The sequence below is a fragment of the Lineus longissimus genome, chromosome 2 (genome assembly GCF_910592395.1).
Source record: "Lineus longissimus chromosome 2, tnLinLong1.2, whole genome shotgun sequence".
Lineage (NCBI taxonomy): Eukaryota > Metazoa > Nemertea > Pilidiophora > Heteronemertea > Lineidae > Lineus > Lineus longissimus.
The window spans coordinates 28,025,693-28,049,950 of NC_088309.1; the positions used below are offsets into that span (position 1 = coordinate 28,025,693).

At 43.3% G+C, this 24,258-nt stretch overlaps 1 protein-coding gene across 3 annotated transcripts in view; it reads left to right on the forward strand.

The window, feature by feature from the left end:
• Positions 1-2,231: 2,231 nt before the first annotated feature.
• The window catches only part of LOC135483368 (sodium-dependent dopamine transporter-like), a 29,682-nt gene continuing 7,655 nt past the window's right edge, over positions 2,232-24,258 (forward strand). Inside the window, exons 1-12 of one of the 3 annotated variants that reach the window (XM_064764215.1) lie at positions 2,232-2,482; positions 7,762-7,890; positions 10,837-10,924; positions 16,068-16,280; positions 18,041-18,175; positions 18,523-18,853; positions 19,162-19,300; positions 19,536-19,670; positions 21,253-21,356; positions 22,250-22,374; positions 22,831-22,943; positions 23,205-23,333. In XM_064764215.1, coding sequence (XP_064620285.1) covers positions 10,864-10,924; positions 16,068-16,280; positions 18,041-18,175; positions 18,523-18,853; positions 19,162-19,300; positions 19,536-19,670; positions 21,253-21,356; positions 22,250-22,374; positions 22,831-22,943; positions 23,205-23,333 — 1,485 coding nt within the window. In that variant the 5' untranslated portion in view covers positions 2,232-2,482; positions 7,762-7,890; positions 10,837-10,863. Of the gene's footprint in view, positions 2,483-7,761; positions 7,891-9,757; positions 10,123-10,836; positions 10,925-16,067; positions 16,281-18,040; positions 18,176-18,522; positions 18,854-19,161; positions 19,301-19,535; positions 19,671-21,252; positions 21,357-22,249; positions 22,375-22,830; positions 22,944-23,204; positions 23,334-24,258 lie in introns of those variants that run through there. The other 2 variants (XM_064764214.1, XM_064764212.1) reach the window with 2 other exon arrangements.

Below are 24,258 nucleotides of genomic sequence, written 5' to 3' on the forward strand. Positions count from 1 at the left end.
CAGCGGCACCACCATCAGTGAAAGGGATACCAAATGCTTCCTTCATCTCATAACAGGTGACACCACTGCCACAGTCCCAGGGTGATAGGGAGCCAATCGACACACACCCTATCTGCAGCTATTAGGACAAATATGTGCTCCCTGGACTCGGTATCGATTGAGAAAACACAAATGTTTTGAAACCCCTTAATTCCTCATGTGGCGTTCGCTTCCATGCGCAAGCATACAACCTAATTAGACCCAGAAGTGCATTTCCGGTCCACAAATTACTTTCCTCAGATGTTTGAGTCTAATCAGGGCGACTAGTAGACGACACCGAACGTCGCCATCTTGTTTCCGCTCGACGCTCCGTGGGGCCCTCCCGCCTTTGTCGTCCGCCATGATAAATTGCTAAATTTCAGGAATTAATCTGAGTACGTTTCATGGGTATGAAAGGAATCAATACATATCGACAATGTGCTGTGATTAGTACCTAATGATAGATGGGAAAGCGCTGCCAAGTGTATTGATCCGCCCCGATCAGTGCAGACGATACGGTGTGTAAACCGTATTACTGCTAAGGGTGTTGTGAGCATGCGCCACAGATCAGAGCCCCGGCGACGAAAATATACACAACCCCTTCGCAGACATAAGTGTTACTACAAGGATGATGACACGGTTACAAACTGCGCAGTGGAAATACTGTACAGACCTTTCTGACGGCGATGGGATGCGCAGGTGTGACGGCAGCGGAAACGAGGCGAAAAACCCTAACAGGTCCGTGTTAGGTTTAAGGCGTCGATCTATTGGCCACCTTTTGACCATAGCAACGGTCGAGCATCAGGGGTACTGGGCTGCTATACTCACACGTCTACGTTGCTATTAAAGGTAGTTAAAATGACGTTTGGCTAATGCCGACGCCAATTCATCCTATCGGGAGCATGGGGAACCAAGATAATGATCAAAATCTTCAGCAAAAACACCTACAAACACGCTCCCTCCCTCGAGATCATAGATTGTTCAAGACCTCGCCTCCCATGAAACTGATTAGATTCTAATTGCTCCTAAACGATGACCGTCTATTTTTATCAGAGGAGCGATTTTGATAATCAGGAGAGCAGCGGTATAACGGATCATGAGAGCGGATCGAGTGGCTACGGTTCGACATGTAGAAATAAGGGGTGTGACAGAATGAAGTCTCGGTCCGACTATTATTCTCGTATACAATTTCCCTAATATGTCCAGATTGGTATCATATAATTTGACGTCTGCCTCAGTGCCGTATTATCGCCATTCAGTGCTTAGTTTGTTGTATTTTAGAAGTGAAATTGATATCGCACTGTCGGTATTATTGTCAAACCAAACGCCACTCGACTGATGCTGCCGGCCATTTTTTCCAAATGTTCTGCTGGCGCCGCCTCGATTTTGGCCTACATTTTAATATGCTCGCGTTATTTAACGACAAACAAACTACGCATGTGTGGTGTTCTAAACCAAACTTGTTTCCTCGCCATTGGAGAGCGAGAGCTCGTTAGACCGGCTGGAACAACACGGCACACTATTTGTATCTGAACTAGGCTAAATGTGTCATTGTCATTATTTGCAACGTTCGACATTTCATTATGATCACATAAAACAAGAAGTAGAAATAGTTGCATTAAGCCAATTTGACTGCCTCCTTCCCCCGAGAACCTGGAAAGACATAAGCTAAAAAATCCATCCCGCACATTACAAACGGATGCGAAGACACGCCCCTTCTATTTAATGAGCTGTGAAAATACCGCGAGAGACACATCAACCACAGGAATCGGGATGGCGGAGCGAACTTCCGCACGATTCCTTCGAAGGCACATTATCATCGATTGTGGGAAACAAACTAGATCTGGACACAAAACTGTGTTATAATAGTATAACCGAATTACATGTAGTATATGTTAGCAAAGAACTCAGGTCAAATATCGATACAGTATGTTGCCTTCCATTCTGCCATTAGAAAGATTGAATATATGACACGTTGAGCGACTTGTAAGTGTTGAAACTCGAACTTTTAGCTGTGTCACGGACTTGATAGTACCAGGCGCGTTCATACAGCCACAATCAGACTGAGCCATTGCTTCAAAGCACTCATGAAACATCTCCAACATCACAATAGGCAAACCTGACGATCCAACCTGGAGTCATTTGCAAACCCAGCATTCCAATTGGTTGCCGTAAACGATCACGTGACACTCGATTGCGCATGTTGGCGAGTTTCCTGGCCGGGAGATTTGTAATGGTGCTTCCCGTTCTCCCTCCCCGAAGCGAAGTTATGCATTAGCGTTAATCGTCCTGTGTGATGCATGTTCAGAGAGTCGGACAGGATTAGAGGAACTCCAGGGCGGGATTGCTTGCATACAGGTACTTCACTGGGACTACACCTTCCTTGGGCCGCTGATTTAGTGTTTCATTCCGTGGTAAGAGTAACGACTTCTGGAGGATACATCGGATCCTATGCAACGGAAAGGTAGGATGCATTTTTCAAAGGATATTGGCCTATTCATAGGAAACGCATAAGAAGTTAGAACTCTAAACATAGGGTACCGTCCAAAACGGTATCGAAACGCCCTTCCAACGATTATCATTGGAAGATAGGACACTTGATACTGACGGATCATTTACAGAGATCGTCAGTTTTTTAGCATCTGGGTAACCACCAGTCGAGCATGATCGATGAGCATTTTGTAGTTTGGACAAAGAAAAGTATAAAGTATACCAGCACGGTTCTTTCGGAGGATTCTGGCCTGCTCACGGTTTCAACAACAACCACATCTTAGTGTTATATCCTGGCATAGTGTAGCAACTTTTTAATGAAAAAAACAATGAAATGGTTGCATTATCTGAAATATTTAGATGTAACATTAGTATAAACATGTATTGCACGAGCATTTTTGACTTTGTGATGTTTTACTACACGTACATGAACACCCACAAATCCAGGGGTGCGAAACATTGTCATTACAGTGAGTCTACTTTGTAACCACAGGGAAGGCTAACTGTGAGCCTTGAAAGGCTTCCTTTTCACAGTGTGATTGTACCAATAGAATAACAACTAGACCCTATATGTGTACTCTAAATAACTTTTAACGGGATATGTCCCATTTGTTTAAAATGATACTTGCAAGATTAACACTACTCAAAGACAATTGCTTTATTCGACGTAATGATATAAATATTTGTGCAAGGAAATGTTTATGGTGTAATGTTCTTCGGTTCTGCGGCCATTTCATTCAATTCAATGCAGTGCTTTAAAAACATTACTTATATGCAACAGAAACAGTTACATATCTGCTAAACAAAGGCTATCCTGGAGAGGGTTGAAAGGGTTGAAAGCCACAGAAGTGACATAAGACCCTACCAATTCGTCCCCAAGGCACGGTCAGAAAACAGAGTCAATAATCTTGTCATTAAAATGAACATAAAACTTGTTACGAAATCCTTTGTCAGTCGGCTTTTAAGGTTCGAAGGCACTCCCTGACATCGTTTCGTCCGTCAAGTTCATGTCTCGAAACGGTGGTATCGGCTGAAGCCCCCAAAGTGACCAGTTGATCCAGTTCATGAACAGACGACAAACCCTCGGTGTATTTGGCCTTCCCATACACGTTGAAGATCTTGACCTGCAGTGCATCAATAGCATGTCACCACGCGCTGATATCTTGGAAGTTGATTATCTTTGCGGCCTCATCAGCTCTGTTCAAGCACCTCATGATCATGATGATGGCGAGTGCAAGGCTGACTGCATCATGAGCCTGCATGTCAGAAATTCAGCCAGTGGCTAAAGAAAACTTCGTCAAATCTGTAGTCACTAATTGAAAATGTTATTTGAGAAAGCTTCAGGGTCGAAATCGCGACTCGTTTCTTGACGATTTCAGCGCGCACATACTTTCTGCATTGCAGCTGTGTTTGCAGTGGCCTAGGGACTTTGTTTAAATTTTGATAGTTTTAGTCTTTATTGCTGATCACTAATAATGATTTTCGCAAGTGTTGTGAGGTGGTTTTTCGATAGGCCAACAGTTACATTCAGTTTTGGTAAGATCTTCATTGCAGTCTGAAATCAGTATGTAATTCATTTTGTAAAGTTCGGGCAGGGGTTTTGTACAAGATAAAAGAACATTATTTGCCTCGCTTTTTCAAGGTAGCGTTTCTTGATACATGTTTTACGTTGCTTATAGCCATACGTCATCATTACAACCAACTCACCCTTCATTTCAAGCTGGACCTAGAAATTAGCAGACGAGCAACATAGTCTTTCAACTTCTTTACCATTTTAGACAAGAGGAAGCTTTTTCAAACGTCAGACTCTCGACGCATAGAATATCAGATAGGCCTGCCTCGGAAACCACTTAGGACCTCCTCGGGATATGGTTAGCATTTACCAGAAGCATAACCGATGATAAACCGGGTTACATTTCCCCTCCAAACTTTTAAAACGAGTTACATGCATTAGTCTTTCTTCTGTTTAGCGCTGGCACTCCCATCCAGGAGACCATTACTGGAATTCAATCGGCGAAACGTGAAATTTGAGCTAACATTTTAAGTAAAAAAATATGTCAAGATTGGCCATATGAAATTAGGAGCATTGGTCATCTCAGGATAAAAGTCTACATTTCAAACGGCAACTAACTTCTTGAAAGCTTTTCCTCGGACCAAGTGATGATTCAAGTATGTTTGGCAACACCGGCCGTCTCATCCACTTTCTCGCTCAATGCCATCCATTACTGGCACTCTATCAACGGCAGCTCGCCTTTCGCCAAACCGGACATTGAGCAAGACTAAGTATAGCAATGTCGGACGTCACTTTTGATAGTTTGGAACTTTTCGCATCTCTTCAAAGTGAATTGTGCTGGTGATGTTTTGAAATTATGCTTGACTGCAATCTGGACAGAGCCCACGATCATTCCCACTTATCAATTATTACTAGACTGATGTCCTAAGCTACTCTCTCTCCTCGTGTTTTCTTTTTCAAAGCTGGCACTAAGTCATTTTTTTCACCTTTTTTTTCTGCTGAAAATGAACCAACATCATCAGTCCCAAAACTTTTTTGACTTTGAAAATTGTTCAGAATTTTTGAATTTTTTTTACCGGCTAACCCTACCCCTAACCCTGAAAAAATTTCTGAGTCCAAATCTTTTTTTTTACTTGTTTTTTTTCTGCACAAAAGGAAGCAACATCATCAGTCCTAAAACTTTTTTGGCTTTAAAAATTTTTCAGAATTTTGAACTGATGAAAAAATTTTGAAGACTGTCACACTAATGGGTTTATTCTTCGATGTAAGTTCATGATCGCAATATGATGCAATTCCCATCATCCAATCTACCATGGGCCATCATCGAATCCATAATGGGAGACCCGATGTTAAACAGCTTCAGTCTATGACACGGCAACCTTTGCCACTGTATTCATATTCATGTGAGAGCCAAGAGAAATATCTAGCCGACACCTGAAAACAATACCTGCATACAATCCTCGGGAAGAAATACATTTGCAATTTGTTGAGAGCAAAACTGTTTGAATCACAGCTTAGAGAAGAGCGTACTTTACATATTTACACATGGGTGGTGCACTATGAAGTTTCGCTAGGTTTCAGGGCAGGATTGGCTAATTGGTTCAGCTCTACCTTATGAAATGACCTTACCCGTCGCTTTCCAATGCTTCGAGCGTATCGTGTAGATATTTTGAAAACGTATTAGCTTTTCATGGTACTCGACCGTGCTCAAAGGGTTTTATTGCAGCCAAAGTGAAAATGTCTGTTGTAGCTTTCTGACCGTAATTCTACCAGGGGTCCATACAATGGGTGCATTAGTGCTCTGGTGAGATGGTGACTTATGAGTTGTGCTGTCCATCCATTGGGTCCCCACCACACGTGAGATCCCGTAATGAAGCGTAATCAACGATCACCAATATCGCTGGATGACTTCTCAAGAATGCTGCACACTCCAACAAGCATTAATATGGACATCGATAAGTTACTTTATCATTAATTTACTTATAATATCGGCGTATGTTGAATATGGTTACTCTGACAGGCGTTGATGACGGGGATGTGTACACGGCGGTTAATTTGTATTTGAGGATCCGCTTCTGTTGTCGCAATTTCGTAGGCTGAGTGACAGCTCGCATGTTGTGTCAATCAATGGTAATTTTGCAACTGAAGAAGACCTTAAAACTTATATACCGAACTTGAACACTCCAGGTTCCTTTTGCTTGCCAGTACCTTTCAATGATCACAATATGTTCAAGTTCTTCAACTACGTAATTAACGAAGAAGGCTTATAATAGGCCTATAGTGAAGACCGTGGTAAAAGAGTCCCAGGTCAACGACTTCCACTTCAGATGGAAAAATGTCACAAATGTCCATTTGAAATACCCCTTGTGAAATGGTCGCAAGTACACTTCGTTGGTTGTCCAGCAAGTGGAGGGGCCCTGCCTGCTCAGCCTTTTCCAGGTGTGTTACTACTTTGGCTCTAGTGAGCGGTTATATGTTGAACGACGGTAATTTGAATGGAGGTTTTCCTCACAACCTCAGCCAGACGAGACATCGCTAAATTACCTCAGACGTATCACCGAACCATACTGGAAGCCGTCAGTGAGCTTTGCACAGTGCTTTGATTTAAGAACGTATTCTGGGGCAACATAATATACACTTTTATACTCTGGTGCGGCAAGGTTCTCTCGAAACTTTTCCACGTAAACTATTCATTAATCACAGATGAAGCCAGGCCCTTGAAGATAGATTCATGCATGTTTTACTGTATCACGTGGCTTGACCTTCTCTAAGACCTCTTGAGATGTATTAGAACACACCAGGAGCTGGTGAAGCGACATTCGATCACGGTTCGAGTGTTGACCCAATCTCCCCTCACTCTTGTGGTCGAGTTTACACAGTTAATACCTTTTCCTCCAATCAGTTCCTTGTGGCTTTCACTCCAGCATGGCTGCCGTTTCCATCACGAATCGGATATTAGAAGCAAAGTCAATGAACACTTGGCGCTGCTTTGTAAAGAAGCATAACATAATTATCTTTTTGTACATTTTTAAATTGGTCTGTCTTGTCGCCCTGGTTAGCTTACCTCTCTTAAGGCCACTAGGGTCTTGTTCGAGGTGGGAGCAGTCACAGAGACGTTTTCATGACTGACATCAGTGCTATTCTCATGCAGTTGTCTCATGATAAGGACGCAATGATTATTTTTAGGTCACAAACTGTTTCTGAGAGCTAACGGTATCTGTAATGTGAGAATAGGGGACTAGCAAGTGCAATCCATGTGCATTCTTATGCACATAGCTCAAACCAAAGCTGCTGGCGATGGGAATTCATTTGGCCATATCCAGGCTAATGATGAATGAATTATTTCGCTATATTGTCTCTTGCCTGGTCAGTAACTGTAGGGCCGGTTTAGTGGTTGACCCTTGTTAAACGCTTGATCCCTTTGCTGTGGTATCGGTTCACTTCCGATGATGAGAAACATGATATCCAACAACAATTACAATCAAGTCCAATTTGGTTACCGAAGAGTGATTGCCCACAATTGTTTGAAGTGTGTTTTCAAGATTCTCCGAGTGATGTAATATGTTCATGATAAAACTAATATTTCACACTTTTTAAATTCTAATAAGATAACTATTACCATAGATTGCGAGGTAATATCTCATAGGACATGATAGTATTGTTTGTTAGCTATAAGATTTATTTGCATGTCCTGATTTTTTCATCCCCAAAAACTTATTTTTCCCGATTATGTTTTGCAGGGTCGTGTTATGCCCGGGCGTATAAACCGCTAAGAGTGGGATATCGCATGAACAATACTGGGATGTCGAACAGAAACAAATGACAGGATATCAAATTACGACAGTTGGAAATATAGTATTGTAAAACAGGTAGGTCGATCACTTTCCATTGTCCCTTTGATGCATGATGATATCGAGTAGATTTTCTTGCTCAGCATCATCCAATTATGGTGTCGAAGCAAACATTTTGAAATGAATCAAAGAGTGTTCCACCATCATGTCTTAAAGATTGGTGGAGGTGATGGATTCCCCTTGACATGCATTTTACTCCTCTCAGTATAAGTAATCATGATCAGATTACAAGATGGCCAAGACATTAGGCTTGATGAGGCAGCTTCCAAGTGCTCGAGCTTGAATGCTACTCATAAATGGCAGCTAATTACCAATCGAGTATAGACATAATTGTTGCCTTGGGTTTCATTTACCGCGCTATGAACGAATATGTCGAACATTTTCAGAAGAACAATCAATGGCGATATCGTTCAAAGGATATGTCAGAAACTGAAAGAATGGTAGTACATGACACGGCAATCATCAACATATATCCACCAAAATAAATGCATTCTTGTAGGTGCGTTTACCTAGAAAATATACTCGTCTATGATACTGCTAATTTGTCCTTAGGACAAGTTCTTATAAGCAAGAGGAATTCATGCTAGACCACTGCGAATGTTAACTGAGTTCCTCGTTCTGAATGAACCCATCGTCGAACTCCCCGTCACAAATAAGCCTGCTTTCATGATCAGTAGAACTCTCCCATTTGGGAGAACAAAGGTTGTAACCAGCTCCTAGCAACCGCGTCACTCCCTAATGGAGGCCGGAAATGGTACTGAATTCTGATGAAAAGATTACTGTGACGAATTGTAAGACATATGTTGATCTTGCACACGTATGAATCCGTTCCGATTGATTGATTTTTGCCGATGGGCTGTTTGCTTGCTCCAGGGGTGATGATGCGGCCTGAAATGGTCGCACGAGTGATCATGAAACTGCATGCCATGGATTGAAGTTAGACAGGCAAAATACGCAAATTACGAAGTTACGCCTTTTGGTGTTGCTCATCAGAAGCAGTGTTCTTCTGTGGAACACTGATATATTACGTGATATTCTGACAACGGAGAGGAACACAGGAACAGAGTGGCTGAGGCTTGGTGTTCCTGTCGAGCTTGGTACTTCGACCATTGACCGTTCTTGATATTTGTCCGTGAACGCGAGGAAGCATTGGGCATCATTATCTTTGGAACACGACTGCCACTTGTTGTATTGGTACGCAACAATAGCCTGACCAATACTTCAGGATTCGTCAGTTATACGGGTATACCTTTCAGCGTTGAGTAATTCTAACTGCTCTTACATATTCTAATGAATGCAGAACTAAAAAAATATCTTGATAACACATGATCAGACCAGGAATTGCCCACAAACCCTGCATATCTTTCTGCAGCTTGAACATAATCCATCATGTAGATTACTGGGCACGCCCCTGTCGCCGGCCCGAGTATGCAGGCTCCACGTTCATGTTCGTCACAGTGCGACATGAATTCGTTATTGAATAAGATAATCTCACATTGGTAATTGAAAAGGAAGCTTTTGAAAGAGGCAATGTCTTTGGCGGAATGTGAATGTCTCTTCCACGACATCACTCTACCCGGATGACGACATGCCCAAATACATGTACTTGCGTCTTGATTTTTGAGAATAAAGAGCAGCAGTGTAAGAAAATGTTTGTCGTTTTGATAAAGTTTGGATGGATAGGCATTCCGTCACAGGCTGGCATTGATGCAAGTCACCATGCTGACCGTTTACAGATTGGTAAAAAACCTTTAGTATTAACTGCGGCATCCCCATTCGCCGATACAGCAACTGGGCAGTACTCTCATCGGCCACTCATGGCCAACCCATCCCGGTTCACTCTCATGATCTTTCATCGCAGTTACAGCCAGTTAATTACTCTATGTTTGCCTTCCATTGAAGAGGCAATCAGCTTTAATGACTCGTTCCCATTGCCTCATCAACCAGGTCCCAGTCCAACTCGGAAATAGTCGCGTAATTTAGGAAATGGGACCTTGGGTTTGTGTATGTACACGGTCTTGATTAACATACAGGATTCTGGAAACAGGGGGTTCGCAGGAAACTTTTGCGTAACACGAGAGAGTGCTTTATTTGGATACCTAAACATTGTGTGCACTTAATTCCCGCTGTGTCGGTTGTTTTGGCTACTCATGGATTTAGAATGCCAGTTGTTGGGCGGTGGTTCAGACGGTAGCGTTTGCTTGGCAGTCCTTCTTTCTTGAAGTCAATTTCATCACTTCCGGTATAATGGTAAGTGGACACTTTCAACATTTCAAAAACTTCCCCAACTTGTATCAATGCCTCCATCGTCGAGTACTGTTTTCGGCCACTGAGGCTTCGACGAACAATCCCGATGTCTCTCTAAGGTCAATGTGGACACAAATCTCCCCTCTCCTTTACGGAGGGTGTCTCCTTGCTTCCTGTTATAGTGCAGGTACTTCTTTTAACAGCCTTTAAGTTACTATCTTGTAATATTATTCGTTCCTCTGGAGGAATCCTCTGGCCATGCGAAAATGATGTTCAAATCCACCTGTATGTTTGGTGGATTTTCCACCTGTATGTCTATAAGAATGTTTGGTGGATTTTGCGACCATGGTGGACTTCACTTCATTTGATAAGCAAACAATCTAGAAGGAAGGATATATAACATTATGGGCTATGTCATTGATCACCTTTGTTGCAGAGAGAAGGAGGAGTTTAAGAGGCCATTGAGAGGATGAACTCCTTACTCAAACCCCTAGCCGCTCGATCTCCGGGCTCCATATTCGGCTCGATATTCTTCTCGAGGAGCAGAGCTCCGAGTAGTGGGAGCAAAACTCCATGCTGCTTTGTCTAGTGTATATGTCTCTGTCTTTCAGAGGGAAGTTCTGTGCAAGTAGGCAATGACACGTACAAGCGAGGGAGGGGAACTCCAACCAGAGGGAGTGAAACCCCTAGTTACTCTATCTTATGTCTATCTTTCAGAGCGAGGGGGTGGTGAGCAAGGAGGCCATGGCACGGACGAGTGAGGAGGAGAACTTCGACCACATGAACAACGATATGCAAATGGAAGGTAGGAAGGAAATGCTGTGCTTCAGATGTAGCGTGAATGGACATATTCCATCCTGCTGTTTATAATGGTCATTTTGAAACATGCTGTCCAAGCATGGTACCTTAGTTGTTCATACGACAACTATATCTTATCATCACAATTTGCTTTTACCGAAGCCTGTGTATCAAACAATTCTATTATCTCCGTTTCTTAGTCTGTAGCAATGTTAGGATGTCGATAGTAGTTATCGGTAGGACGAACTGGTGTAGTACTACCTAACTCCCATGCGAATGGCCTTTGGGGCTTGTTTTTTACTAAGAAATGAATCTAGATATCAGTATTCTGAGGTGCCACCGTCTGCCACGATATCAAAGAAACATAAGTCAGATTTTTGCATCGCCTTCTAATGTGCAATTCAAGGCCGTTGGATGCAAAGAGTCTACCGCGTTACATCGCTGTATATGTGAGCTCTTCGACATTCTGCCATCTAGATGCGTTTTGGCGATCAGCAACTGCCTCAAAGAACTTATTTCATTGAGGAGAACTGGCACTTGGCCACATTCTAGCGTCGTCAGTTGTTAAATCATGAATTGATAACGGTCATGTGGTCATTTTGGTGTTGGTTGTTGATTCCTCTACGTGTAACACGTAACTGCAGTGAAGCATTATGGGACAACTTGGAATTCCTGCTAACTGACTGATCTACATAGCAACTACAACCACAGTGTGAAGACATTTACCAAGACTGTTTGAAATACATACATGTTCATCATAATATGTTGACCTCCAGGATCTCCCGGAATTTGCAGGTTCATGTGGTCATCAACCTAAACTCTCGGTTTCGCCAAGAACCGATGTTGTATAGGATGGCCTTGTTCATATTATACTGCTTTTCGGTTAAGCTAACATTAAACACTCAACTTGTGCATTTGCATCAAACGCCATTGACTCAAAGTACACAGAAATCACGCAAAGCCAAACAAGGTAACAATTCTATTTGAAAACCCAGCAAATAGTCACTTGTTGTGTCAACCAATATAATTAGGCATGCTACAGGAAAATGAAACATTTTCTGCTGTTTATCAATAGTTACCATTTCGTGGAAATGCAGCCAGGAATAAAGTGACATAGTGGTATCAGCAATCGACGATGTCAATGTTTTCAATCGAGGCTCTTGTTCCCCATACTATAGTATCGAATACTTGTTCAGTATAGCGGTCAAAGACGGACCTTTTTTTCCAACCCGATCTTTGCCCCTCGCTACTGCTGCTGGGAATAAGTTTACACTAGCCCCTCAACATAATAAACCAACATGCGATCAGTATCCTGTCATGAGCTCCCCATCGACCGCCGAATCCATCCCCATGCTCCGGTCTACCACATAGTGGGCTAATTATAAGAGTGGGGAGTTACCTTATGACGTTTGATTGAGGACATTGAATGGGGGTTGATACATTCATACACCATTTCAGGTATGCAAACATGGTATCGGCTCTTCTGTCCAAAGGAACCCAATGATAGTCATCTATTCAACATCGGCTAATTTTAAAAAGCTTTGTGACACATTATTTAAGATGACACAATGATTTGTATAGTATAACGTTTATTTCAACACACCAATACATATTGTTTCGAATATTAATACATATGGGTCAACAGATAATATGCAATGTGACAAAGTTGAAAAACAGGCATGCAATACATGAAAGCGGTAAAGTTACAAGACAGTTGAATCAGAGAAAAAGTAGAGGAAAGTGGAAATATTAGCAAACCGATTCGAAGTGAGATCAGAGTCGGTTAGCCTTTCCGCTGGTTATGAGAAGAGCCGAGATGCACGACAGCCAAGCAGTGGAGACGGAGAATCACACTGGCATGATTGGTGCAACCTCTCGGACAGTGACCGCGCATCGCCCGCACTCTGTATGTCATTGCATGGACAAAGGCCTCGGCGAGTCCAATTTGAATATCAAGTGGGGGCATTGTCCAGGACAAAGGGACAAATAGGGCAATTGGAGGGAGTCCGCGGAACGCTCAACGCACACATGAGCAGTGGTGAAGTAAGACATGTTAGGTGATCGCGCTCATAATCTTTAAAATCCCCTCTGCCGTTAGCATTGTAAGCCTAAACTTATGCAATTTCAAAGAGTATTAAAAAGCATATTGAAACGAGCAAAAAAGCCGAGAGAAATTATTTACATGACATAAAGACTTTTGCACAGAAATGTCACAAACAATAGGCAGCTATTCTATCACTGAACAGACGGGTCTTGAAATGCAGCAATCCCTTCGTTGAAAAAAATTGAAATCTGTTCATCAGTGTCTGCATATAAGAAAAAGGACAACTGACATTGCTAGTACAGCGGACGTACCAAATCTGTGCATTTTGCAAATATAATCTATACCTGACGAAACATGACTTCAACACCCTAAGATATGCAACATCACACATCAGCTATCCGTCAATATACAATGTCAAAACTATTGAATTTAATTCAAAGACATCAGCTGGTATTTGTCGGCTTATTAGCATTTCAACGGACGTGAAATCATTATGTTAAGATGGTAACTCCACCAGTCACAGAATCTGTGCTTCTGAGTATGGTTAGGAAACGCGAGTGCCACAGGGGTCAGGAAGTACTCTGGTCATTTCGTGTATGCTGCAACTAGTTACAAGCAATTTTCCTCCCAGAATCACAGCTTGATCAAGGACTGAAAATCAGATTATACCAGTTCTATGCTCTCCGTCGTTTTATTTCATGGATGGTGTTGTTCTTGAAGGAGACCGGTGCTTTTCCCAGGGAATCTCTGACCAGGATCTTGAAGTTCATCCCGAGTTCATCTCTATCTTCCCCTGTTTATTTGTTGAAATCGACCACATTTCATGTTTGTTTTGTTGTGTCTTTTCCTAATGATCATGGATCCTGCGCAATTCGTATGCGAATGTCATAAATTGGATATTGTAATCTTAACACCCCTTTCCCCCGCCAAAGTGCTGAAAGTTCATCTGACTAGCTGAAATGGTGGAATAGGGAAACGGCACTGAACGCTTTCTTTAGGGGGAATGTATCTTCCGATAGTCTTCAAAGAAACCTACAACAATTCATCGGTATTCCGAACTTCATTCCAAAACTGAATGGCAAATCAGCGATTTCGTGTGCGGTAACAATGAGATAAGAAATCAGGCGTAAATTTCGTTTTCTTACAAATTGAGTGAGACAGTTTGGAGTTGTTCCTGTTTTGTTCAAACAGACTGCAACTATCCTTTTGATTTGTCAAACATAACAAAACATTTACGAGACATTGTTTCCATGGAAAGGAATCATTTCGCGTAAAAGAGGAGAACTTTTGGGACCGTCTACTTTCGCTGTCTCAGTTCATTCAGACCTAGCAGCAGTGGTCGTCATTGCTATTCCCTTTGCCTTTTCTAATTAAACTTGAATGGAGTCAGAGCCCATGGTGCCGCTTTTGATCGCCTTGTAGGCTGGTAGACCGATCAGCCTCTGGGATTCAGGACTTCCCAGTAGCAGAGGACTGGTAGACTCTGACTGTTCGGGAAGGTGTAGATCTTGGATACAATGAAGCGAATCCCCCGTGGATCGCTTAAGTTAGCACGGGCTGCCTCATCAGAAGGCACGGAGGAGGGTAGGTGCCCCTTCTTCGAGGTCAATTCATTTAGTCTTAGCTATGTTATCTTGCCGTTTCTTCGTAACCATGTCGTCCCTTTGTTAGCAGAACGTAGTTTAGTCAGGTACATGTAACTTTCAATGGTGTTTGTTAAGTGTTCCGATACCATACCTGTCCTGTCTTTGCGTTACAGTTAGCACTATCCTTAACGGCGTTCCATTTACAGAATGATTCAGACCTGTCCGGAAAACAGAGGCAGTTACTAAGACGCTTATTCTAGCAAGTGTCACGATAATTAACCCAACCTATGTATAGTACCTTGTCCAAATTGGTTGGTTATCTCTGTAATGTGTCATGAAAAGAGACCTTTTCTTGGTAGAAGCGTTGTTGAATCTGAATATAGCTTCTACGACATTAGCTACAAACAAGTGCCATCAAAAAACCTAGTTGATATCATCGATATTATCGAAATTTCCCCTCAAGCCAATCAAAGTGTAAGGAGTTGTTAAAGACAGTGCACTTTAAACCACAATGATGGCCTACTTTTTAAGACGTTCTTTGATCTCGTTAAATCTTGATCACTTTACGAAATATTTAGTGAAGGAGTTGTTGTTCTTGAAAGTATGCACAAGTACATCAATGTCAAACACACAATCAGGCGCCTCAAGCAGGCTCTTCAGAACCAGACTAATTTGTTTACCAAGTTACATCTTGTACCGTGAACTACATACTAGTTTGGCATAATAAACCTGAGGTAAAAAGTGGAGAGCTACAGGATAACTTAAGGAGTTTGGCAACAAACCATAACTTAAACCTGATTTAAACGGGTTTCCATCGAATGCACCATGAGGAGTAATGTAACTTCTTGAGGCTATGTGGGGTAAGGGGGCGTCCCACTACTGTTAAAGCAAGGTACAATAATAAGGCTTAAGTCTGGCTTCGAAGCCTCACAGGCCGAGCATGAATGATTCCAAAGGCACGCAACGACTTTACCACCTCATGGTCCCAGATCAATAGCTGCTGAGAGTAGCCGCCGCAGTTACCACCTCTACCCGGAATCCTGCTGGGTCTTATTTCCCAATGAGAATGACCCTCATTGATTATCAAACGGCACATCAATACGTTGTTTCATAGGTTCCATTCTGAGGCAAATTCACGACTGATTTCAGTCTGAGTCTGTCGACGCTGTACTTTTAACTTTCATGTACTTTGGCGTCTGAAACGGACTGTTAACATTTCAATGGCGAACCTGTTCATCTGCGTGGTATCACAACATTGTTAACGGTGCATGGTCCACGCCACCCCTGAAAGTTACTTGCAAGTTACACCAAACAAAAACCTATCAAAATGGGGCGCGACAGTGTACTTGGCGTGGTAATCATGATAGATAATCTTTCAGCGCGGGGCCAGCGTTCCTTGTCTTCAATCATTGCCGCTGGAAATACTGTGCAGAAGTTTCGGATTGCGTTTCTGGGTCAAAACCTAAGGGTTCAAGAAGACATGACTCCCCATTTTAGTGCTTCACCTAATTTCTTTCCAGAGAAATTCCTCAAAGACAACGACAAAGTGAACAACGTGAGTGAAAACAACGTGAATGAGAAAGAAGAGCAGAAGAAGCTGCATGAAAACGTCGATGATGTGGAGCGGGAGACTTGGGGCAAGAAGGTCGACTTCCTCCTCTCGGTCATCGGCTTTGCCGTGGACCTGGCGAATGTTTGGAGGTTCCCCTATCTATGTTATAAAAATGGAGGAGGTAAGTAGAAGTTTGTTTTTTTAATTTCGGCTTACAATAAAACGTGCAAATCAACGGTTTGGGCGATTCGAAACTTCGGGGGACTCGACCACGCCAACATTTTCCGAATGCCACAAGAAGCTAAGATGGATCTCTAGAGTTGCGAGCCGGACGCGAGCCGGACTAGTGTCTCTACTGTTTGGCCAGAGGGATGCGTATACATTGCATCAATATTCATCCGAATATGTTAGCCGACCCAATCCCCTTACGGCAACGTCAACATCACAACCAGTATAACATACAGTCGGCCTCGGGCCGAAACGCGCTGCAGTCTTCGCTCTTCAAGCTCAGTTTTAATGCAACCTGAATATTGAAATGTTTTCATAACTTGTCATAAAATGAATCGGCCGGGCGTCAATAGAAACATGGTGCGACACGACTTTTACATTTAGCGACCAATCAATCTGAGCTTGTTTTTCATTACCTGTTGTAATTACGGCGGTAATTTCTTTCTGCCATGAGCACTGGTGATGCTGTGATTCGTGAATAGGTCGCGCGTGACCTCGCACGGGATCTCGGGCTCTCCGCCATGGTGTTAACCTGAGTGGCTCTCAATGTGAAACTAGTAGTCAGACGGTTTCTCATAGCTGTATGAATCAAGTTGGTTATCATGTGAAATCATTGTCCGGTATGTGATTGAAGCGAATATCCCAACGCATTCCGTAGACTCTAAATAATTTGGTTTGGGTTTCCATTGCTATACAGAGTTTGAACAATCACGGAAACCCCAAATCATATCCTTTCATAGGTTTTACTCGACGCGGGTCCACCTTGGCGACATTGGCTTGGGACCTTGATGCGATTGAGTTGCGAAGGTTATTGCAGAAAGTGGTACATGTAGTATAACGTATAATTTCGTTGGCAGCATCCTCTAGATAATGGGAGCGGTTACTAACAGAAATAGGGCCGAACTCATCCAATGGCAAACTACATGTACTATTGAAAGTTCCAATACATTACTCTGTGAGAAACACTATTATCCGATTTGATGTTAGCACTGGAAGTTTCAGAATAATGCCATATATGGCCATGTATAGCAATGGTTAAGTATCCTCATAGCAAACTACCTTCTCAGTACTCTTTTGTAGCAAATTAATCAGAATTCTTAAAGTGCCATTAAGGGCTATGTTCGTACTTGGTGACCTATAGCCTCATAATGACTCTTTCCTAGACTTATCACAAAAGACTCCTAAGTAACGCTCTTGTACTGTGCATGTTGGAGGATGCGGGGTCATTGATGGCCTTCAATGGCTGGTGGGTTACATGGCTAGGGGAGCGAAGGCATAATGATATTGATATGAGAGGTGATATAAGCGGGTGCAGACAGAGGAATTGAAGACCGATGACACGTAGAGAAATGACAGTTATGCTGATATTAGCTGAAATCAAACTTGAAGATGGTGAAATACGGGTCCACATTTATAGCATCGTTAGAAGTGTCTACATCTGATGCTTACAGAATTTGCCGTTACTTTACCAGAAGTTGGCGGTATTTTCGTCAAGTGCTTCTTCTTTTAGCAGTTTAAACAAGTACATCGGTATATTTCCAATAAACAGCTGGTCTAAATAAACAGATAAAATTAGAGTTACTAAGAACCGGCCGAACTCGAAAACCCGAAGAGTACATGTATATCAGTAATTATAGTGTTTTGCAAAGCATTTGGTGTTTGACTACCAAAAACACAAAATGGTCACCTAATGCTGCCCGTTCTCCATTTCAGGCGCCTTTCTGATTCCATATGCACTTATGTTGGCAGCCGGAGGAATTCCCCTGTTTTATATGGAATTGGCTCTCGGTCAGTTCCAACGGAAAGGTGCCATTACATGCTGGGGAAGAATATGTCCCTTATTTAAAGGTAGGGTGCAGCAAATAGACGTGATAAATGTTTCGGTATCTCTCTATGGACGTCGATGGCGACAACTTATTTGACTGTTCAATGAGACTGGGGGATGCGAAAGAGATTCACCCAGAAATAGGCCTTGTCTGTAGTCTTTACAGTCGAAAATCACGATAACAGATCAGAGCTTATATGAGGCACCTGGAGTGTTCGTTCGTATTCTTCATTTGTTCGTTCAGGTTGCTGTGGTCGCGGTGAATGACCAGTGATAAAGCACATGAATGCATGCATATTGCACATGTATTCTTCACAAGCGCATGCATGATCTGTCTATAACCAGTGTCTTCTCTCCTTTCTCTTTTCAGGAATCGGATATGCAGTTGTCCTTATCGCATTCTATGTAGACTTCTTTTACAATGTGATCATCGCGTGGGCCTTGTACTTCTTCTTCAGTTCCTTTACCAGTGATCTTCCATGGACCTCTTGTAACAACACTTGGAACACGCCTAACTGTCACGCTGGCTACCCGGAGGGAGAGATAGACACAGAGCTCGCTAATAGTTCATCAACAAATTATACAATAAACAAAGAGACTTTAATGAGCACAGTATCTAGTGCTGTGGCTACCACTATAAATGCATCTCTTAGTAACGTAACAGAGGCACCCAGATTATCACCGGCGCTGGAATATTTCGAGTAGGTAGTTTGTTTTCTGGGTCGTACTTATCGCCGACATTGCTAAATCTGATGAAGAATTCGTATTCGAAAAGTTGTACGTTTGCTATTCGTATACTTTATATCTTTCTTCTCTTAGTGATAGACATCTATCACGAAGATTTCGAAGTTCGTGATTGGAATCAAACGCGTTATGGCTACTTTTGTTGGAAATACTCACCTGGTGTGTTGCTAAAATAACAAACTTCGCAATCACCAACGTTCTTAAACAGCACCACCAATTTCCCTCTCCATTTTTTACTGAATGTCAATGTCCTTGTTATTTCTAGGCGGGGAATGCTTGAGCTGCACCGCTCTGGTGGCATTGAAAACCTAGGGAGTATAAAATGGCAGTTAGTGCTTTGTCTCCTGGCCGTCTATGTGATATGCTACTTCAGCTTATGGAAGGGCATTTCTACTTCAGGCAAGGTAAGCTATTGGGCCGAGCAATCCCCCTCACTGGAGACAAGGCTCGATTTAGCAACATCTCTCTTCAGTGTTTGCGTGTCCAACCACTGTTTCGGATACCATTGGTTTAATTTGAACACTTGAATGCCTTTCCATTGAGTACGATTTCCAACACTGTCCTCGTCGTTTTCATCATCATGATTAGATTGACAATCTCTGTCCGGCTGTTCATCACGTTGTTACATGGTCGTTCCAGGTAGTATGGTTTACCGCCCTCTTCCCCTATGCTGTTCTGTTGATCCTGCTGGTTCGAGGGGCGACTCTCCCCGGAGCCGCCATGGGCATCAAGTATTATCTGACACCCGACTTCTCCAGGCTTCTCAAGGCGGAGGTAAGTTAAACACTGCAATGTTGAGATTCCGTCCACCCGTCCTATCCTACGCGCAGAGGTAAACGCATAATCAGAGTCATGAGCGAAAATGGCATTAGAGGGGGAAGTTTTGTAAGTGCGCTTTTAGCATAGCAAGGTTGCATTAGTTGGTTGCTTTGCGGAACTGAGATAGAGCCAAAGTTTTACTTATACCCTAACAGAATACCACAATGTACATTTCCTGCACAGCCCATCAGCACACGTTCAGCTCAACACCGAACATCCACTCAAATGCTTTCACCATCACCGATCATTAAAGTTATCCTATGTTGTCTCTACAGAGTACTAGTCCCATTTAACCGTACGCTTTAATCATTTTCATCAGCTTCTGATTCAATATTGTTTTTGTAAATATGCAGCATGAGTTTTTAGCTGATGTAATTCTGCAATTACTTTGAGCATTGCCGTGTACAAAATCTGTCCCTGTCCATTGATTGGTCACGTGTCACCTGATCGATCGAGCCGCGACCGGAAGTGACACTCCCCAGACTATAGTGTCCTGACGTCCGGACAGCGTCCCGCTATACTGTAACATTGCCTAATTAAGAGGCTAGGCGTTGGACACATGTGGTCAGTTGGTTGGCGTTATGGGTTCGCTGACCGTGAACTGAATTTATAAAAGAATGACCTGGATAACTGTGCAAATGTTTATGCTTTGCACCGCGAAATCATCTTTCAGATTGTACCAACAATTTGTCATTGGTCGAAAAGTCTTTGGGTTAGGTGCTCTCGAAAAATGTTAGCTTTCTTTAGTTGCAACATTGCACATGAACATTGTACGTTAATGTACTGAATGACATTATAGCCAATTGCAGTGCTAAACTGAGCCATATACTAGTGTCGATTTCCCTTTATTCCCAATCAGACATATCAACTAACCTTCCTAACATACCAAGGTATCAGCGACAAGCCCGTAATTATCACTAACAAAACCCTATAGCTATGTTTAACTATGGCCCATTCTAGTGAGTAACGGTATTTGGTTCGGCACGGTGGCGGTAACGAGCCCTACACACGGCGAGTCCCCGCTTCCCAAAGGCCCCCCGGTGAGTTACATTTCCCCTTGGTTTGAAAGTGACTGCGCTCACGTAGCTAAAGAACCGTAACTCATTGATCACCGAGGCACAGGAAGTTGAGATTTTTTTACAACGTCTTGGTTATGCATTGCAAAGCACTTCATACCCGACTAACCGTCAATACTTTCAGGCCGTGGCTAATGGAATTTAATCTATCATGAATTGGAGTAGATTTAGATTTTATCCCATCTTCTTATACTAAGAGAAGCATGTGTCATTTAATCTTGCCGCCAGCCGTACGTAGCACGATCTGAGGTGACTAGCGCATCGTGGATGTCGCAGGCACCTCGCACTTCACTCTTGGTCGGGCGAAGATTCATGTTTAACCTAAAGTACGATTCTTTGGCCCAGGGATTTAAACAGGTTGCCGCGGTGAGCAGCCCTTTCGGCATCGAACACCCTGCGAACCACTGAAACCATATCTAACTTGAGCTGTAATTCGCCAAAACTTCCATTTTCCATTTTAGGTGTGGGTAGATGCCGCCACGCAAGTCTTCTTCTCGCTTGGACCTGGGTTCGGTGTCCTGCTGGCCTTCGCCAGCTATAACAAGTTCCATAACAACGTATACAAGTAAGTCGAAGACCAAGTTATCGTCTGCTCTAAACCGACTGTTCGTATTTGGTATGGTGCCGGAAATCTAGAACGCAGTGAGAGAAAGTAACGTTTTACTCTGCACCGTCGTAACGATGTATTCCACAAGCAACCAGAAAATCATATTTCCGGGAAAAACATATCGAAATGTGTGTACTTGCTTCAAAGTGCACCGACGAAAATCAATTTTCCGCGGATATTTTTCAAATTCTATATATTCTCAGTTGATGTGAATCCCTCGCCTAATGCATCGGTGTGAATGCGATATTCATAGGCATGTATGCGGATGTAGTATCTTGATGGAAAAGTCGTGTTATGGTTAAATTTCCCGCACTGACGCTTTCGAACAGTGAAGTTGCAGGATAAAAAACCATTCGTATATGATATTGATAATCATAAAACTGCAATTTTGCGTTCGTAAAGACGATGTGGTGTACGATGCCACACGCAATCTGCGTTGTTCTCTTCAAAACTCCGAACTGAATTAGCAGTTCTCCCCAAACCTGCGATAGCGTTGCCGAATAATGTGTTCGATAAGAATGATGGACTTCGGGATGTGAATAATCATGTTTACCTTCTTGACACCAGATCTGATTCTCTTGCAAATAACTCATATTATTATGTTAATATCGCAGAAACTGAAATATTGATCAGTTTTGTCATTGATCAGACAATTATTGTCTGTTTCAACGCGTGACTATACCAGAACCGCGACTACTTCAGCACAGTTTCGAGCACTGTGGCGTCGCATAGCCAAATAAGCCAGTGTAAGGAATTGAACTCAACTGCCCCAGCCTCATTATGGTTTTTTCCACTTTACCTCCTTCTTTCGAAACGACATCTTAATTTAACTGGCATCTGTCCATTTGCAGAGATGCCATAGCGACGAGTATGATCAACTGTGGAACTAGCTTCCTCTCCGGGTTCGTCATCTTCTCAGTCCTCGGTTACATGGCGCAGAAATCTGGCAAGGAGATCAAGGATGTGGCCACTGAAGGTAAAGACCTAGCAGGTTGAATCATGATGTAACCCACTGAACCCATTGCTAAAGCAGCTTCATATTCAGTGCCCAGAGCGGTACCTTAACAGTCGTCCATGCTGCAATCCTTGGGAACTGTTGTTCTCCTCTTTACACCTGATCGTGCTGGGAATGTGAAGGACCAAGCACTTTCATCATAATACCCCAAGCATCCGTGCTCAGAGTGGAACAGCACCAAGCAGTTCTGCTTCTGTTGCAGATTGTCGTTCAAAGCAAGTTCAAGGCTAATTTTCCCTCCTGAACAAGTCGCGCCCAACATAGATGCACCTATTAAATGTTTGACTTTCAGTCCTTTTGTCTGGCGCGGGAGGAACCTCTAGCACGGAGCAATCGTTCTTGCTCGAGGTGAACATCGATTCCCTCGATGTTCTAAGAATCGGTCTTCAGCTACACTCCCGGTTCGTATCTTTGCAGGTCCTGGGCTGGTGTTTGTCGTCTATCCTGAGGCCATAGCAACCCTACCTGGGTCCACATTTTGGGCGCTGATATTCTTCATGATGCTCTTAACATTAGGACTGGATAGTTCGGTGAGTAGTCAGGACTCGGAACACCTTTGGTGAATGGCAATGGGAGAGATCGCGTCCATGCCACATTATTTGTACGACGTTCAGTTACTGATCGTTGTGAAGGATAACTCCGTACACCATTCAATGTACTCCCCAGGGGTTCATATAACTTACGCCAAGAACATCGTTGCTGAGCACTACACGCCCGCCCAGTTATCAAGTAGGATCCCTGATACAGGTTCCTGACATCAACGACACACACTTTCTTCTTTTCCCCTGCAGTTCGGAGGCTCTGAGGCGATCATCACCGCCCTAAGCGATGAATTTCCAATCCTGAAGAGAAAGCGGGAGTTCTTCGTTGCTGGTCTCTTCTCACTCTACTTCACCATTGGCTTGGCCAGCTGTTCTTACGTAAGTATCGAGTCATGTCGCAGGTCGACATGATTGGCCGCACCCCAGAGATGGGGAGTGTACCGAACTTCGTGTACTACGATATATAGTTTTAGCAACCTTTTTTGTCGGCAGAGGCGGTCGCTTGCTCTATATCTTACTACAATCTGCACGCTTTGCAGTAAGTTCGACACTGTTACCAAATTCCCATTTGCGAGTAATCAAAGCAATAGTTGCTGTACTTCGAATCGATCATACAAACGCAATCATGCTTTAGCTTCATGTTGCCATCTCCTGTCCTTGTCGGACCTACCATCTCTTGCTTATCAACATCAACCAGTGGTAACAATTTTTAAGCCTGACGTGTGAGATGACCGGTTCCCATGTTCCATACCATTCTTGCCCTGTTCCGAGCAGAGGACCAGTTCCCCTGCTCCATACCATTCTTGCCCTGTTCCGAGCAGAGGACCGGTTCCCCTGTTCCATACCATTCTTGCCAGTTCTGTGCAGAGGACCGGTTCCCCTGTTCCATACCATTCTTGCCCTGTTCTGTGCAGAGGACCAGTTCCCCTGCTCCATACCATTCTTGCCCTGTTCCCAGCAGAGGACCGGTTCCCCTATTCCATACCATTCTTGCCCTGTTCTGTGCAGAGGACCGGTTCCCCTATTCCATACCATTCTTGCCCTGTTCTGTGCAGAGGACCGGTTCCCCTGTTCCATACCATTCTTGCCCTGTTCTGTGCAGAGGACCAGTTCCCCTGCTCCATACCATTCTTGCCCTGTTCCCAGCAGAGGACCGGTTCCCCTATTCCATACCATTCTTGCCCTGTTCTGTGCAGAGGACCGGTTCCCCTGCTCCATACCATTCTTGCCCTGTTCTGTGCAGAGGACCAGTTCCCCTGCTCCATACCATTCTTGCCCTGTTCCCAGCAGAGGACCAGTTCCC